This window comes from Columba livia, chromosome Z, assembly GCF_036013475.1.
Source record: "Columba livia isolate bColLiv1 breed racing homer chromosome Z, bColLiv1.pat.W.v2, whole genome shotgun sequence".
NCBI lineage: Eukaryota > Metazoa > Chordata > Aves > Columbiformes > Columbidae > Columba > Columba livia.
In genome coordinates, this window is record NC_088642.1 from 56,383,541 (window position 1) to 56,401,970 (window position 18,430).

At 37.9% G+C, this 18,430-nt stretch overlaps 1 protein-coding gene across 1 annotated transcript in view; it reads left to right on the forward strand.

The window, feature by feature from the left end:
* LOC102093322 (guanine nucleotide-binding protein subunit alpha-14) overlaps positions 1 to 17,191 on the forward strand; it is a 73,850-nt gene extending 56,659 nt beyond the window's left edge. Inside the window, exons 3-7 of the mRNA XM_065045940.1 lie at positions 10,886 to 11,040; positions 12,999 to 13,127; positions 14,681 to 14,810; positions 16,174 to 16,327; positions 16,796 to 17,191. Coding sequence (XP_064902012.1) covers positions 10,886 to 11,040; positions 12,999 to 13,127; positions 14,681 to 14,810; positions 16,174 to 16,327; positions 16,796 to 16,986 — 759 coding nt within the window. The 3' untranslated portion in view covers positions 16,987 to 17,191. The remainder of the gene's footprint in view (positions 1 to 10,885; positions 11,041 to 12,998; positions 13,128 to 14,680; positions 14,811 to 16,173; positions 16,328 to 16,795) is intronic.
* Positions 17,192 to 18,430: the final 1,239 nt, after the last annotated feature.

The window sequence follows — 18,430 nt, forward strand, 5'->3', positions numbered from 1 at the left end:
TGCAGACATGGGCATTCCAGTATCAAGCATTTCAGCACTCATCTGTTTTGATGTTTATCAGCCTTGGTTAAACCCATAGTGAGCAAGGCATCATAAACAATCGAGCCTCTCCTGGTGATAGTGTGGCACTTTGCAGAGAGTAACATAAACCAGCAACATCCAGAACTGTTTAGTACACATCAGAGCAAAGATTAGACTTTATGTCTTCATTCTTCAAGTGAGTGCTCTAACCTCCAAATTAGGAGGTGGAACGAATGTCACTTTTTCCTCTTTTGCTTCTGCTTAAACAGTTTTGACTTTGAAAAAGTATTTCTGTGCTTTTTTAGACTGTCAACTGGAGAAGGCAGATGTAGATTCCTACACTCCACAAAATATTTGCTGTTAATGACTTGCATTTTAAAGCACTGTTCCACTAGAGATTTTGTAACAAAATCAGAGCCCATACTTAGGATTTGCAAGACCCCTGATAAGGCTGATTTTGGTGAGAAGTACACGCTCATTCACACTCTATCTCTTGTCCCAATGTATAATATATAGCGCATTTGGAATAAATGGCCAACAGCAGTACCTCAGAACATATGGTAGTAAACATTGGTGCTTTGGTTCTTCCATTCATATTTTATCTCTTTTAAAGTAATAACCCTCTTCAGGATAGAGGAAAATGGATTTTCCAGCATCTCTTGTTGAAGTAAATCATTAACAAACTGGGCAGGCATTTAAGGTGCATCTACTGTCTTGTCGTGTTGTTCTTAACAGCCCAGATTTTTCAAGCAATATCTCAGCTTTGGTGCTCAATTGACAGTGTTTGGTAATATCTACTCAAGAGATATAAAACCATCAAGGTGTTAGTGAAGAAAGTGGGTTTCTGTATGCTAGAATCTATATGCTTGGATTACTTTTTATTAAAAAACAAAAAAAAAAAGGATTGGGATAGGAATTTAAATGTGAGCGCAAGACTCCATTATCCAGTGCCATTGCTGATAAAGACAGCTGAGAGAGGAATCAATTGTGCAGCTGGGTGTTGTGCCATCACCTGAAGTCTCTTCAGTCAAAGGGTCTCACTACTTAACAAGGAAATGACAGTGAATCTCATTTTTTTCCTTGTGCCTTTAAAAAGTCAAAACCAAAAGGCTTGAGCAGATGAGGGGAATGACTGGGCTTTCCTGTCTATTGATTTTAAAACGCTCAGTGGAGAGAAATGAACAGGAAATAGCTATCATGAAAATATGGAATTAATTTCCTAAATAAAGTTTGTTGAATCTATTCATTATGTAAACCAATGATTTACTAAATGAAACAGAAACCAAGAATGCAAAATCTTCAGAGCTCGAGAGGAGAAGGTGTATTAAAAGAAGTCTAATGTAAGATTCTTCATATCTCTGTTTGAGAATACAGGGATATTCCTGAATATAGAAAAATAAGAGTAACATTTGCATTTGGTAGTCATCTTCACTTGGTTTTCTGCTGGGCACTGGAATGACCAGGGCATCTGGTGCCCTACATCCATTGAAGTGGTTAAGGAGAAGGCATTTCCTACTGATACAAGTCTGAAGACAGCTCACGTGGGCTGTGCTGCAAGGTGTCTGAAGTGTCTTAGAATGTAATCTCTCCAGGCAGGGATGTTATGTTTGACAGCATTTACCTGCTGTACAACAAGATATACTTTTACAATACTACACAAGATAATTAGCAAGGGAATCAGACAGCTGCACAGCTTGGCTCAGTGCACTTTGAAGTGCACTTCGAAGGACGTTGACCTTACAAACAATACTCAGTAATGGGTGAACATCAAAAGACTTGGAGTTCATTTTAGTTTAGATATTAACAGTATCTAAATAAATTACATCTACAAATATGGAGTGGAAATCTCATAAAGCAGATTGTTAGATATTGTTAGGTATCTGGTGCTTCCTGTGTTTAAATTTTCTTTAGAAATTGAAGTTCTGCAATGCTTCAAAATTATGTTAAATTTATTATTTCAAAAAAGAAGACGGGAGAAGTTCGGGAGAACCAGCCTAGAATGTAGTGCAGTATAATTAAAATGTTAATCCTAAAGGCTGAAATGCTTAAGATAATCTTATCAACTAAGATGAATTTTGTGGAATGATCTAGCATGTTTAGACAATTGCTGGTTGAGGCCTAAATGTTCTTACAGTTTCACTTTTGCTTAAATAATTATTTTTTATTTTCCTGTATACCAAATTAATGAGAGTACTTAATATGTGGTGTTTCCACTGAGAAATTATATTTTCATTTTAATGCATTTCATGTGGTGTCCTGTGCTGGTTTGGCTGGGTTAGAGTTAATTTTCACAGGAAACTTGGAGGGGACACAGCCAGGACAGCTGACCCAAACTAGCCAAAGGAACATTTGATACCATATGATGTCATTCTCAGTATAAAACCGGGGGACCTGGCCAGGTGAGGGCTTGCTGCTTGGGGAATCACTGCTGAACAGGTCTCCATTGTTGGAGGATGGGCTGTTGGGTGCCATGATCTTAGAGTGTGAAGTGCAGTCCGGGGTCTGCACTCTTCTGGGATCATCTGTTTGGGGCTGATGTTAGTGACCGCTGCTCAGGAGTGGGCTGCATGTTGGTTTTCTGGGTTGGTGAGTGATTGCATTGTGTATCCCTTTCTTTGTATATTCTTCCATTGTTATTATTGTTGTTGCTGTTTTTCTTTACTGCTCTGTTAAACTGGTTCTATCCCAACCCCTGAGTTTTACCTTCTGTTTCCTGATTGTCCTCCCTATCCCACTAGTGCAGGGCAGGGTAGGGTGAGAGAGAGCAGACTAAACCACAACAACACAACATGCCCTTAGTCAGAAATCAGTTAAAAAAATAAGTTTTAAAATACAAAACCCAAATCCATCAAGACCCTTTATCTCTGAATATACTGAAAGCTAGACTTTCAGATGGGGAAACTGAAAACTCAGAGCCATCTTTTAGGGACTGATGAGTGAATGTTGTATGTCATTATTAAGTACTGAGTGATTATGAGCAGATGCAGCCTTTTGTCCTGAAAGGAATCAGTGGAACTGTACTATGTTTGCCTTCTTTGTTCCTATAGGACATTGCATAAACTTAAGGTGGGCAGAAATTTCATTTTCTCCAGATGCTCGTAACATCGAGTCTCCAAGGTCATCATATATTTGTTGTTATTTTCAGGATTGATAATCATTTGTCTTAAGAATGAGACAATATGTGATTTCACTCAGGGTGCCTGCTGGTAGCATATGATGTCACTTTATTCAGGCCAGGATTTTTTGCATCAGAAGTATTGAAGTTAGAAGTGAAATTCACTGGGGATGGGAAACTATATATAGAGACCAACTGACCAATGTGTTTTCAAGACAGGATTACTTTATTAGCAGTCTTGGTACTTCAGATGCACAGAGACCAAGCTCCTGCTTTGTCTGGAGCTATTTGTGAAGAGATAATAGTTCTTCGTTTTCATGTATATATCTTTTTATGAGAAAGTCCTGGGAAAGAAAGACATCTTTTGAGTTGCTCCTGGTTCTGTAATAAATGCTAAATCATATGGATCTTGTCTCCAGCTGCCTGTGAGGCAGAACCTCTATGCATTAATATAAGAAGTTGGAGTTAGAATGCAGGAACACTCAGTTGCTCAATTCTTGCAATTTTGACATATTGTAAATATCCAGAATTGTTGTTTTTACTTATCCACTGCATAACTTCCTTTGCATTATATATCTTCATTCTCTATAACGAAAAATCAGAAGGTTTCCAATAGGTAGTAGAACTGCATAAATAAGTGAGAGAAGATTAATCTTCCAGTATCAGTGTTTGCTCCCTCAGAACTCTGATATCTTAGTAGGTGCAAAGGTCCATGGTTTGAGGAAGGAAAATCTAGTGAATTTCCACCAAACCACCAAACTGTAGAGCTTAGACATCCACATTCTTGCCTTTTTTTTTTTTCTTTTTTTTTTTTTTTTTCTGTGTGTGTGTATGCACATGTTCAGTTGGTTGGAGAATTTCTTTGCGACCCCAGTAGCTCTGAGATATATATATCTAATAGTCACGTATTTAAAAACCTATTTATGTCACTTTTGGCCTACATCTGCCAGTTGCTACTGTGAAAATTCCAACAGTTTAATTCTGTGCATTTCAGAAGTAAGAAACTTCATGCAAGTTCTGTCTCAAAACATGTTTTCTTGGCCTAATAATTGAATTTGTTGCTTTGCCAGAAGATCAGTCCATTTAATCTTAATGCTTGTGTTTAATTTGTTTTATTTCCTGACTCTGAATTCACTAATTGAGATTCTTCCTCAGCCGAGGAAATCTCAAAGCAGTCTGTATCAACAGGAGTCCCACCTCTCCTACCACTTGAAAGGTTTGCTCTACATGCAGGGCTGTGCAGAACAGGGGCACAGGCTTTTGGATCTGTGAACCTCATTACTTCCAAGGAAGGAAACCAAGGCATGGATGAATTTCCTATTCTTAGTGAGTTGCATTTTTGTGTTCAGTTTTGATTTGAGACAAATGTTATCTAATCACAACTTTTTTCGCCCTGAATTTGCTTCCTTCCTTTGAGAAATCTGTGCACAGTGTACCTCCAGAAAACTTATTCATGCTTTTCCTGAGTTGCTATAATTCTGAAAGAACTCCATTACCATCACTGGGGAATACATATACAAATCAGGCTGAAAGCAAAAATCCCCTCGTAACTTTATCCCTAATTTTAACACCTATAAAGTGAATATCATTGTTGTGTTTTTCTTTGTGGAGCTTTTTTTTTTAAGTGTATTGTGACTAGTTCATAAGGCTTTTCTGTGGTTTTACAAGGCTGGAACAAATTTTATAAGTATTAAGTCTGGTTTCTTAAGCAAGAAGTATTCTCTGATCACACCATGTACACGGCTGCTGTTCTTCATGTCTTTTAACTTTTAAACCCATTGACACGTGTCAGCCAAAGTTACAGAGGAGGGAGATCTCAGTGGTGATTCAGTTCAGGCAGGTTTTGTGGTAGAAGTGGCTGGATAAAGGACAATATTGTCACAGATATATTGGTGTAGGAAAAGGAGGTGACAAGGAAATGTTGCACAGAAGAGGATATAAAAGGCACATGTGCTTGTGACTGGCTGCTGAAGAAGTATGAACGCTGCATTGCTGCAGAACACAGAGTCACAGTATTTTAGCTTTTGTGTGCTGAGAGCTATTTATCTGATTTAACCTTTGAAGCAGTAATAGAGATTAATTCACATCTTCACACTAAACTTGGTTGCCTTTTCTCATAATACTGTGAGTAAAACAGAAACTATATACAGGATTAGCTGGATTAATCCAAATAAGTCTGTGTTCCAGTGTTAGACAGTCAAGATGATCTGTTCAGGAAAAGAGACAACTTCTATTATGGATGTATGTTTGTGTATTATTTGAAGGGGATGAAAATTCAGTTTAATTCAATTTTTTTTTTAGGTGCTGCTCGGAAACACAGATAGAAAAGTAATGTCATTAATTTATCATACCAGTTTACTTAATGGTGGTATGTTACTGCATTACTTATATATGGTTGTTTGAGGCTGTTATTTTTTATTAGTATTTGAAACAGCACTGATTGAAATCTGTGTAACTGCTGGAATTTAGTAGGTCCAGTGTAAAAAGAAGAAAACAAGAATGAGGAATGTCAGAATTTGTTCACTTTTAAAAATGTCTTTATTTTTTCAAATTTTCCAGAAGCTATACTTACACTAGCAAATACTGAAGGAAAATAGCATAAAGTTATTTCTAAATAACTCTAGTAAAAACAGGAAAACAGACATATGAAATTGATTCTTTTTATCATATCTAGGATATGTGATTGAATTAAACTATAGATTTTGGCATCACAGACAAATTTTCTTGAATAGAACCTGGCCACCAACCTGGCCACCAAGTAAGTGGTGTTTTCTTGATAAAACCTCTGCTCAAAATTGCTGGAAGGGCAGTAACTGGAAAACAGAGAATAGACTGTCTTGGAGGGGGGTCAGAGAAGTTTGTGAGGGTAAAGACTATAGAGCAAACATCTCAAATATTCAAGTCAAATATTAATAGGTAGTATTAGTGCATAACCCACATGTGAAATGGCATTGTATGGTATTGTATGTGACCCAAATATTTTTGCAGTGTGCCAAACAATGATTTCTGTCTGCTATAGAGTGGAAAAATAAACCAAAATGTCACTTGATCATATCTGGGGATAATATACTGTTTTTGTTTCTCCTTTCCCCCTGTAGACTAGAAGTGTTGGAAGATGAGGTTTGAACACCACAAATTACATGTATGTGTGCTTGTGTATTTGTATTTGTACCTGTGTATTTATATGTATACTTGTGTATTTATATGTGTACATGCTTACTTTTAGTCCACGTGTATGTAATACTGGAGAAACAACTCTTGTGTGTTTGAAGAAGATGACAAACATCTACGTATACATGGATGTGCTCTCACACATAATTTAGCAAAAGGCAAATAGATAAACTGCAAACTGTTTCCTTTTGTGAAGAAGAAAATAAATATCTTGTGCTTCTCATTAGTTTTTTAATGGCAATCCATTAAATTTTATATAAGATCTGAGTGTAAGGTCTTGTTTTCAATCAGGTCTTTGCCAAATCTTTCATGTTGCAAATTACACTCTGGGTGGTGGTTGGCCTGGTATTTTTACAGTTACACTGCTTAGTCTTGCTTTGCTTACTGCCAGCTGGTGTACTGCTTACTATTCCTGCTGTTATAGATGTGGGGACTAATAATAATTGAAACTTAGAGAAAAAAATATATTGCAACCTATGGGTGGCAGACAGAATAGACTCAGTAAGAAAGATACAATCAAAGGTTATGGTAAGTGGTTGGTACACAAACAGTACCATATGTAGTCATTATTTTAATTTGAAAAAAAATAATCTTCAACTCAATCTGCTGTTTCTATCCAGTTATCCAGGCTACAACCGGATACATTTCATAGCTGTAGAACAATGAACTATTAAAGCAAAATAATGACAGACTGCATATGTGACACCCATCTGCAAGAAGGGACAGAAGGAGGATATAGGGAACTACAGAGCCGTCAGTCTGACCTCAATGCCAGGGAGAATTATGGAGCAGAGATCACATCTTAAGTGCCATCATGCAGCACATACAGGCCCAGTCAGCATGGGTTTATGAAACGCAGGTCCTGCTTGACCAACCTGGTCTCCTATTATGACAAGGTTACCTGCTTAGTATGTGAGGGAAAGGTTGCAGATGTTGTGCACTTAGACTTCAGTAAAGCCTTTGACATGTTTCCCAAATGTTTTCTCCTGAAGAAACTGGGAGCTCTTGGCTTGGACAGGTGTACTCTTCGCAGGGTAAAGAACTAGCTGTGTGGCCGAGCCCCGAAGAGTTGTGGTGAATGGAGTCAAATGCAGTTGGTGGCCAGTCACGAGTGGTGCTCCCCAGGGCTCAGTATGGGGGCCAGTTCTGCTGAATGTTTGTCCATGATCTGGATGAGGGGATTGGGTGCACCCTCAGTGAGTTTGCAGATGACACCAAATCGGGTGGGAGTGTTGATCTGCTTGAGGGTAGAAAGGCCATACAGATGGATCTGAACCAGCTGGATCATCTGGCTGAGACCAATTGTATGAGGTTCACCAAGGCCAAGTGCAGGGTCCTGCATTTGTGTCACAACCCCAGGTAGCACTACCGGCTCAGGGAAGAGTGGCTGGAAAGTGCCTGGAGGACAAGGATCTGGGGGTGTTGATTGACAGCTGAATGAACATGAGCCAGCAGTGTGCCCAGGTGGCCAAAAAGGCCAACAGCATCCTGGCCTGTATCAGGAATAGTGTGGCCAGCAGGACTAGAAAAGGGATCGTCCCACGTTATTCGACCCCGCTGGGTCCGCACCTCAAATCCTGTGTTCAGTTCTGGGCCCCTCACTACAAGAAAGACACTGAGGTGCTGGAGAGAGTGCAGAGAAGGGCCACAAGCTGTGCCAGGGGAGGTTTAGATTGGATATCAGGAAAAATTCCTTAATGGAAAGGGTTGTCAGGCATTGGAACAGGCTGCCCAGGGAGGTGGTTGAGTCACCATCACTGGAGGTTTTTAAAAGACGAATAGATGAGGTTCTTAGGGACATGGTTTAGAGGCAGACTTGACACTGTTAGGTTAATGGTTGAACTCAATGGTCTTAAAAGTATTTTCCAACCAAAGCGATTCTATGATTCTGTTTATCTTTAGAATAGAATGTGCCTGTTTACTGAGGATGAGGAAGACATACCTGTGGAATGATACTATAATCACTTGGTACTATAAGTAATTTTTCATTTAATTGTAGGATGTCTTTTCTTTGAGTTACGAGCATGAGACTAGCTGTCAGTGTTGAACTCTATTTGCTATATACTATGAAATGAAAGATTAATCTGAATTCTTTTCCCCAGAAGGATTTTTCTTGATGTCATCTGGCTCTTGGCCACATAAGGGGACTGAGGTTTGCAGTTGTAGACACAAATTTTTTTTTTCACAAGGACCTGATATCAAAGCTGTTTTTTTCAGCTACAGTTACACGAAGCCCTCTTACACACGTGCAAAGTTTTAGCATGGAATGAAGCCCAGGTCAACCCCAGTCAAAATACTGTGACAGGTATTTGCATGCCAGTGCCCATTCCTTTATCTAGAAAAGGATAGCTGTTCCCTGACTTTAGTGAACTGAAGGAAGAATTACTCATTATTCTGCACGTTTTTCACCAGATAAGATTGAAAATATGGAAAAAAGCTACTATCAGAACACAGGGTCTCTAAACTTTTGCCTTGTATGTAGTGCCTAAATAAAGTATAAGACGCAGGTAAAGCTCTTCCTACATTGTTCTAGATCAGCATGAACATTTTACATAATAATTACAGAACAGAAAAATTTATTCAGTAGACTACTGTCTTTCTAACATAGTTATGCTGTGTAAAATTAATGTAAAAAAAGATATGGATTACATTATATCTGTAAAACATCTACAAGAAATGCTAGCAGAAATGTTTATACCATGATGCATTTTAAACAGTTTTACATTGATTAACATTTTACGGTGGAGCAGTAATTAAAAGATTCATGTTTGAAGTGTTTAGCTACTATTCTAAAAAAAACCCCAGTTTTAATAACAATTAGAAGACTTGGCATTTGGTTTTGTGTAACAGAATAGCAGTAGTGTCAAAGATAATTCCAATCATGGATAATTTTCCCAGGCATTATGACTGCATTGCAAGTCTTTAATATGAAAACTCAGAAGACTAGTATATTCATAACATTTTGGAGACTTACAATATTTTAAATCAATTTGAACTGAGCAAGGAGAAATTGGTTTTGAGACATTAGGCTCTATGTTACGTCGTTTTAAACACCCTTATAAGTACAAAAGCCCTGTTTTCTGACTGATCTTTATCTCATTTGAGTAACTAGATGAACAGGTCAGATTGTTCCAGTTCAGACCCAAGAATTCACTGATCTGTATACAGAGTTACTATTTGTGACTCTAGAAAACTTAAATCAAGAGGAAGGAAGAAAACTTATTTCATTTTTAAAGGGACATAAGTTAAAATCTAGATGCTATCTAGCAATGTCCTGAAAATGTAGCTGTTGGCAAACTGAATGTACAGTAGCCAATCTGGTATATTCCAAATACTAAACAAGTGAATTTCTTCTTTACACGCCCTGTTAAAAAAGTCTTTCTCTATTGAAAGGCCCTTTAAGTATTGAAAGGCCACAATAAGGCCTCCCCAGAGCCTTTTCTTCTCCATGCTGAACAGCTCCAACTCTGTCATCCTTTTTTCATAGGAGAGGTGTTCCATTCCTCTGATCATCTTGGTAGCTCTGCTCTGGACCTGCTCCAACAGGTCTTTGTCTTTCTTGTACTGGAAGTGCTTGAGGTGGACACAGTACTACAGATGAGGTCTCATGAGAGTGGAGTAGAGGGTGAGAGTCACATCCCTTCACCCTGCTGGTCACATTGCTTTTGATGCAGCCCAGGACACAGTTTGCTTTCTGGACTGCAAGTGTGTATTGCTGGGTTATATCAAGCTTCTCATCAACCAACACCCTGGAGTCCTTCTCCTCAGGGCTGCTTTCAATCTCTTCATCCACCAGCCTATATTGATGTTGGGGATTGCCCTGACACAGGTGTAGGACCTTGCACGTGGCCTTGTTGAATCTCATGAGGTTCGCACAAACCCACTCCTCAAGCCTGTCAGGGCCCCTCTGGATGGCATCCCTTCCCTCAAGCAAATGAACTGCACCGCTTGCAGTGGGACAATAGATTCTTTTTTATCCCTTAAAAGCAAAACTTAAGTTCATCTTTGCAGTACCTCTTACACTTAACAGAGGAGAAAAAAGAAAAATAACTTATTTCCATAAAGTAATACCTTAGCTGCATCTCACTCATACAGCCATTAAACAGAAGATAGCTTGTAGGATTTTGATGCCTGCTTGACAGTTGTTTCTGATAGATCAGCCTCTGGTTTATCCTGAAACAAACCAAACTGAAAACCAAAACAAAAGTATCTGTACTAAAGAAAGTATACCTAGAACTTTAGAAACATTACTATTGTTACAAATTAGTATTAAAATTTAGTGAGTTTAAAAATAGTGGGTTTAGAGCTACTTCTGACCTTTGTCAAGGTCCCCCTTTAAAAACCAAAATCATATCTGGATGACTGAAAGCCAGACAAACTTGATTAAAACATTCAGTAGCAGCCATTTGACTTGAAAAATTAAATGCATTCAAGGATTAAAACTGCTTATTTCCTCTTAGGTTCCTTTCTGATGCTTAGTCTCATTGATTGGAAGAGTACAGTGAAGAAAGGGGAGAGCGTGTACTGCATGCCAATGGCAATATTTTCTCACAATAGTGTAATTATTTAATTGATTAGGAGAGTGCTCAGATGATCAAAGAAGTGGAAGTGGATAAAGTGACAGTGCTGGAAAGAAAACAAGCTGAAGCAATCAAGAAGCTCTGGGAAGACCCAGGAATTCAAGAATGCTATGACCGACGGAGAGAGTACCAGCTCTCAGACTCTGCTAAGTAGTAAGTACACTGTGTAATTAAAAGGACAAGCCAGACTTAAGGAAGTTAATAATAGAATAATTCAGGTTAGAAAAGACTGTTAAGGTCATTGAGTCCAACTGTTAACCTAACACTACCAAGTCCACCACTAAATCATCATCCTATGCACCACACCGCACATACGTCTTTTAAACACCTCCAGGCATTGTCGCTTAACTATTTTCCTGGGCAGCCTGTTCCAGTGCTTGACAACCCTTCCAGTGAGGAAATTTCTCCTAATATGCAAACTAAGCCTCCCCGATAAAATTTGAGGCCATTTCCTCAAGAAAGGACATACGTTCACTCTATTGGTTATCCCTGTGTCTCTCTTGGCCTGTGGTACACAAAAGATTTTTAAGCTGGACTGATGAACACACTGGAACCATCATTGCTTCCAGTATTGAGGTCAACACAGCTGGTACATAACTGAGTTTCTTTTGGGGAAAATAATGAAAAACAGCTGTAAAAAAAGCTATTGACAAAATGCAGTCAAGTCAGCCAGTTTAGTTATGTGAATAGATTAGGATATAAATAAGAATGAAGATAAGCCTTTCCTCTAAGTTTCAAATAATTTAATTGTGAAATTTTTTTCTTTTTCATGAGAACAAAAAATGTACATTTCTGCTTTTGCAAAGGTTGAGAAGTAACAGGATTAAATTTCAGCAAGAAACATTTAGATGAGGCAGTTATGGTGAACTTTAACTCAGAATGGTTACACATATGCAATCTGTTGCTATGTGTTAAGCGTAACAATTCTTGACAGGTGCTTGTGTGCCTTGTTCTTAAATAATCCTACATTGGAGAAGAAAGATGCCACTTACTCGTCTACTGCACCCTCATTTTCAAACAAATCACCCACAATTGAAAATTAATTTTATTTTAAATTTTGTTAAGGCTTCCTTTTACTCTTAATTACAATTGAAATCACAGTAACAATTTGCCATGTTGCTTGAGAGGAGTAATTTTCGGATTCTTAACAGAAATCTTTGGGTAAGTGGTAACATTTAATGTGTATTTATGATTTTGGACCCCGAATGTGAGGGATGTTTGGGCAGCCAGGGCAGAATACATCAACACCCTCTCTCTTCCACCAAAGGAAAAGGAAGGGGAAATAGTGCTTACATAAAGGAATTTTTATGCTACAACTACGTTGTACAATCTGGAATACACCTCATACTTTTTGTATGCTTTATCAGAATTTTGGATAATCTAATGTTGCCTTCTAGTGGCAGAAAGACAGATTGCAGAGAGGAATAGCAGGTATTGCTTCCTTGTGTGTTCCTTGCACCCTGCTCGTTTATTGAGGAACAGAAATGTCATAATATAATTTAATCACAGCCATGAAAAGCACAAGGGTCTCGTGAAACTAAGGAAGGCAAAGTTAGCAATGACTGCATGGGCAGACCAGAAACTAAATGCATCATCCTTTGTATTAAAAATTTTTAAGTTTGAAGTCTTCATTATTTGCAGTGCTTTCCATTAATCACTCTTCTGAATTCTGTTCAGCGTCCTTTCACATTTGTGTGCAGTATTAGCATCATGGATGAAGTGCCAGAGGATAGAGTACTGTTGGCAAACATTATGGCTAGGACTAATACTTATATTTGTGATCATTCTGATGTTCATCTGGGGGTAATGGCAAAGATTATTCAAATAAAATTCGTCATTTTGGATGAGTGTCTGCAGAACATTCAGGCACTGTCTCTTTTGACTAGTAGTATTCCATCAGAAATATGCATGTCATAGTCTCAGCTAAAGTAAAGGCTTTTGTTGTTTTATGCCAGCAGCAACTGAGCTAAAGCCATGCACAACTGAATTACTGTTTCACTGCTTTTGTGGGAACCCTTCTGTGATTGCTGGTTAGTATTTGGTTTTGAATCTGTGTGATTAATTTATGTCAGTTCATTGATCTTGTTTCTGTTGTATATTTAACTTTTCAGCTATCTTACTGACGTTGATCGTATTGCTATGCCCTCATTTGTGCCAACTCAGCAAGATATTCTTAGAGTCCGAGTGCCAACTACAGGAATTATCGAGTATCCTTTTGATTTAGAAAATATTATATTTAGGTAAGACTACCTGTCAAATGATTCCACATACAATTATGAAAGTAGTTGCTGCAACTTTACTTAGGTCTGTTAAGCTTTTGTGTTTGAGTGTTTCCAGCCCTTTTAATCTCCAAAGTTAATACAGTAACATTTCAAAATATTCCTTTTGAAATTTACATTACATGAAAAAAAGCTTTTCAATTCAAGCAGCCCAATCGCTGTGTGTTCTGAATGATTAGTTTAAGGTAGTTGCAGTAACATGAGTGCTTACATGGGAATAAAGCACCTTAATACTATCTTATTTGCTACAAGACAAGGCATTGCGATAGTTGGGGTTACTGATTTTCTAAGGGAAGGGATATTTTATTATTTCAAAATTGCAGAATTCACAATAGTATGATTATAGATTCTCTTCCACCAAACCACCCAATTCATCATCAACAAACCACCTGCCTGCAGTTACAACATAGAACTAGAATCCACTCTGATAACACAAGATCAAACCAACCCAATTCTGATTTGTTTGTTTGTTTTTCCTGGAAATGATATGTGCCAGGGAGCATTTTGACCTGAGTAGAATGCAAGGGACTTAACTGTCTGCAAAACCATGGGAATTTTATGTGGATCTAAGATATTTGTGAGCATCTTAAGTGTTCTGAGGCGTGAGATATGACTACACTGCAGTTCTGGGTAGATAAAGGCAAGGGGGGTTTTGGAGTGTGTTTGGCGGGGAAAAAAAAGTATGTTCACATCTGCTTTTGCCAAAACTTCTACTAACACACAAAAAAAACCCCACAATAATATTTTGTTTTGTGCCTTAGCTGTGTTATATGCTTTTACTGGACCTGGCTAGGATAAAGTTAATTTTTGTTATAGTAGCTGATATGGTGCTGAGTTTTAGATTTGTAACCAATACAGTACTGATACCATACCAGTATTTTAGCTTTTGCGGAACAGTGTTTGCACAGCACCAAGGACTTCTCTTTTTCTCTGCCCCTCCAGTGATGAGGTTGGGGGTGTACAAGAGTTTGGGAGGGGACACAGCCAGACAGATGATCTGAAATAACTGAAGACATATTTCACACCATATAACATTATGGTTAGTGATAAAAGTGAAAACAGAGGTCTCTAGGAAGGTAAGCCACCTTTTTCTAGGGAACTGGTTGGGCATTGGTCTACCCATAGTAGGTGGTGAGTGAGTGCCTTTGCATTGCTTGTTTTCTTTTCTTTATTTCTTCTTCCACTCATTCAACTTTCTGTTTGTTTTTAAATCTCAAGCCCCAAGTTTTCTTGCTTTTACTCTTCTTTCCTCTCTCCCCATCCACCCACAGTGTCAGGGGATGGTAAGCAAGCAGCTGTGTTACCTTAGCTGCTCATTGGGCATAACCCACAACACCACAGAACAATGCAAACTATAGCATGACAGCAAGGGAATCATTTGTATATTAAAAATAACATAAAATGTTAGGATATACTTTTCACAGTTCAAGTCTATCCCAGGTAGGAGATCTGTTATAATGCCTTTGGATATCTTATGAAAATGAATAATATTTGACTGTTTTTCTGTTTAACAGGATGGTGGATGTAGGTGGCCAAAGGTCAGAGAGAAGGAAGTGGATCCATTGCTTTGAAAGTGTTACTTCCATCATTTTCTTAGTTGCACTAAGTGAATATGATCAAGTCTTGGCAGAATGTGACAATGAGGTAAGTAGTGGGGGGTATCTAAATAAGGTACAGAAAAATATATGTGCTTTTTAAGAAAGATAGCATTCACGTCTTCAGAAAAGCATTTGCGAATACTAGAATTATGTTAAGAAGCTGATCAAGCGGTCTCAAAGTTGTATTAAATTAGCAGTCTGCCTGTAAAAGTGAACTCTGCCTTAAAATGCAAAATATGATTTAAAAATGTTTAAAAGGCTTAGACCATGTCAAATGTTTGAGAATTTGAGTATCAGCGATATTTCTAAACAAGTAACTCTACCTCAGTCATCTGTATTTAGGTTGTTTTGGTTTTGTGTTGTAAAGTCTGTGATGTTTCAGAATCAACCTGTGCGTTAATTAAGGAAGATTAAAATAACTTAAAATTTACCTCCTCCTCCCCAAGGTCAGAAAACATGAGTTCTCCCATATGTTCTAGAGTGCCAGCAGCAGCAGCAGCAGCCAGATGTTGTAGAGAAGGATGCAAAAAATAAAACAGTAGGCAATGAGGGAGAAGCACAGTAGCAGAACTGCACTCTTTTTGGTAGTGGTTGCTTTATAACATGCAGTATGAGGGTTCCTTCGAATGTCCTTCAAAAATGCTTAATACCGTTTGAACTCTGAAGTCCCAAAGCTTTATAAATCACTTTCTCAAGGTCTGTTTGGACTGTGAAAAGCACACCCTACTTTGCTTGCTGGAGCGTCACGGTATCTATTGTAATTGAGATGGTAGAGTTTTCAGTTTTCTGTCATATTTTGATGCATGAAAAACTTTGATTACTGTAATTACCTTTTTCCTTTCACCATCTTGAACATTTTATTATTCTTACTTGGGACATTAAGAAATAAATAACAAACTGACTGCTATCAGGAGTTTGTCCCCAGGAACTCCAAACAGCAATCTCTGAATGTGGCATTCATTAGATCTCTCTTGAAATGGACAGACTTTATTACTAGTATAGATGAATACATATACTCTGGTCTCTTAGCTGTGTTACAGTCTGTTAAAATCAGGTATTTGACCCTGATACACCCTGCTTCAGCTCTCACTGTGAGGTCAGAAGAGGCTTTCATAGAGCAGCAGTCCGTGGCTGCTCATTAACTCAGACAAGAATTCAAATAATTTCTATTATTAAGGCTTACCTTGATGTCACGTGCCATCATCCCATTCATAGCAGTGATCCAAAAGCCAGTGAGTAAAAGCATATAGAATATGTAGAATAATTATCAAGCAATGCATTGCAATTGCATTTAATAAAAGTAATATTTTTTTAAAGAGCTTTCAAAAAAACCTTTATGATCTCTGGCTGATGTGATTTGTATATGCTACTATCTAGAGAGTGTAACTTAATATTATTTTTTGTTGTAGAATCGAATGGAAGAAAGCAAGGCCTTGTTTAAAACTATAATTACATATCCCTGGTTTCTGAATTCTTCAGTGATTTTGTTTTTAAATAAAAAAGATCTTCTAGAAGAGAAAATAATGTACTCCCATCTAATTAGTTACTTTCCGGAATACACAGGTAAATATTTATGCCAGGCTATCTTCACAAAGCTAAAAGTCATATTTAAAGCAGATAGATTTTCCTCATTGAATCAAACAGGGAAAGTGGAATTATGCAATATATTTGATATCTATGCTTTTTTACTCTGTTCTTTAAAATGCAAAGTTATGTTACTCATTTTTACTGGAACACTGGAGGTTTTTTTGGAGCACTGTATACAGAATCTTAAGAGATTTCTTGCAGCTGATTACTTTGACTTGTAGGGTTTACTGTTGAAAAAAGCATAATCCACACATTTTAGAAAGCAGTGTCATAACACCTTTTGCTCCATTAATGCATGAATGATAAAATGCAAGCAATGGAGTATGTCTTTATTGTGATGTCACATTGAAATATGAAATTAGCTTATTAACTTACTGTCCACATGTTTCTTCCTTGACCCATAGCTTTTAACTGTTAAAAAACACTAATTGTGCTTTTGACTAGGACCTAAACAAGATGTCAGAGCTGCCAGGGACTTCATTTTGAAGCTGTATCAGGATCAGAATCCAGACAAGGAGAAAGCAATCTATTCACACTTCACTTGTGCCACAGACACAGAAAATATTCGTTTCGTCTTCGCTGCTGTCAAGGACACGATCCTGCAATTAAACCTGAGGGAGTTCAACCTGGTTTAAAGAAAAAACATGGTTGCAGCTACCAAGTGTGGTTTACTCACAGCACAGCCTGTGTTGATGAAAAAAAGGTGTCTCTTTAAATATCATTTACAGAAATGGGGGGAGGATTTGTATTTACTGAAGAAGTATGGATCAAGAGAACTGTAAAGAATGAATTTCAAAGTTTATTTTTTAAACTATACATTTAAAATATTGTGTTCATATTTCTCATATTAGTTTTGTCTGCAAGTTTTTTCTAAGAGCTGCGGAAATTAAGTATATTTTGAAGAACATGCATAACTACATTGCTATATTTTCTCAAGATTTTTTTTTAGCATTTACAGTCATAGCTTCTAACATTTCAAACAGTGATGCCTTAAAAATTACAAGTTATATGTTATTTTAGGGTGATAAACATTTTTATATTCTTGTTCTTAGTAATAAAGTTGAAAAACTAGGGCAAACCTCTTCCACTTTTCAAAAGCATCTCTCAGTAGCCTTGATAGGCCAAACCCATTAATGTTCTAGGAGTCATTACAAAAGACTAATTATTGATGACCCTTGTGTATCACTGCCTTTCTGTTCAAGTGTCTTGCAATACTGAGATACCTTTCACAGTTAAGGAATGACAGATGCAAAGTCCGTGCAATTTACTGTTTTCTGAAGGGGAAAAACACTTCTCAAACAGCAAGGCATTTAGCAAATGTTCTCAGCATTCCGTGTCACAGGAGCTCAGGGATCATCCACAGCTGCCCACGATAAACTAAGCCACAAATTCCTCCGCATCACCAACATAATTTGGTTTTTTGCACTTTGCATTTTCCAGTCGCTGAGTTTCAAGGGCAGTTTTGCATAGATTAGAGAGCAGTAAAGCCTCTCCTCTAAATTTCCAGCCATTTTCCCATCTCCTCCACTCCCTGTCCAACTACAAACCTCTCCACTAAAGATGCAGGCACCACCAATAGTGCAGGCAATTCTCCTTCACCATAAAAAATGCTCAGATATTAGGGAAATCTTGGAAACCTTTTTTACCCATGCAAAAGTCATGGAAGTCACTGGCACTTGAGCAGCTAACCCAGCAACACTGGCAAGAAGAGTGTTTTAGTAGAACAGTCTGGTGATTTTTCAGCTTGAGTAGCTCTTCTGTGTATTCAGCCAGGTTGATAGCTCTCGTACTTCAGTCCTGTGAAAAGTACGCCCTGACCTTACATTGCCCATAAAAAATATTTACTGACTCATGCATTGAACAGCACAGTTCCAGCAGTACAGAAAAAGTAAAGTACGTCCAGAGCTGGTTTTGGTTGCTAAGGAGAAAAAAGCCTGTAACATTTGATTCATTTGTTCTGTCTTTTGTGTTGGAACAAGCAGTAGAAGCCTGTTCTTACCCTACTTTAATATTTTTCGCTGAGGGAAGGACTCTGACCTATCAGTTGTGCCCATAATAGTGAATGGCAGCGACCAAGTG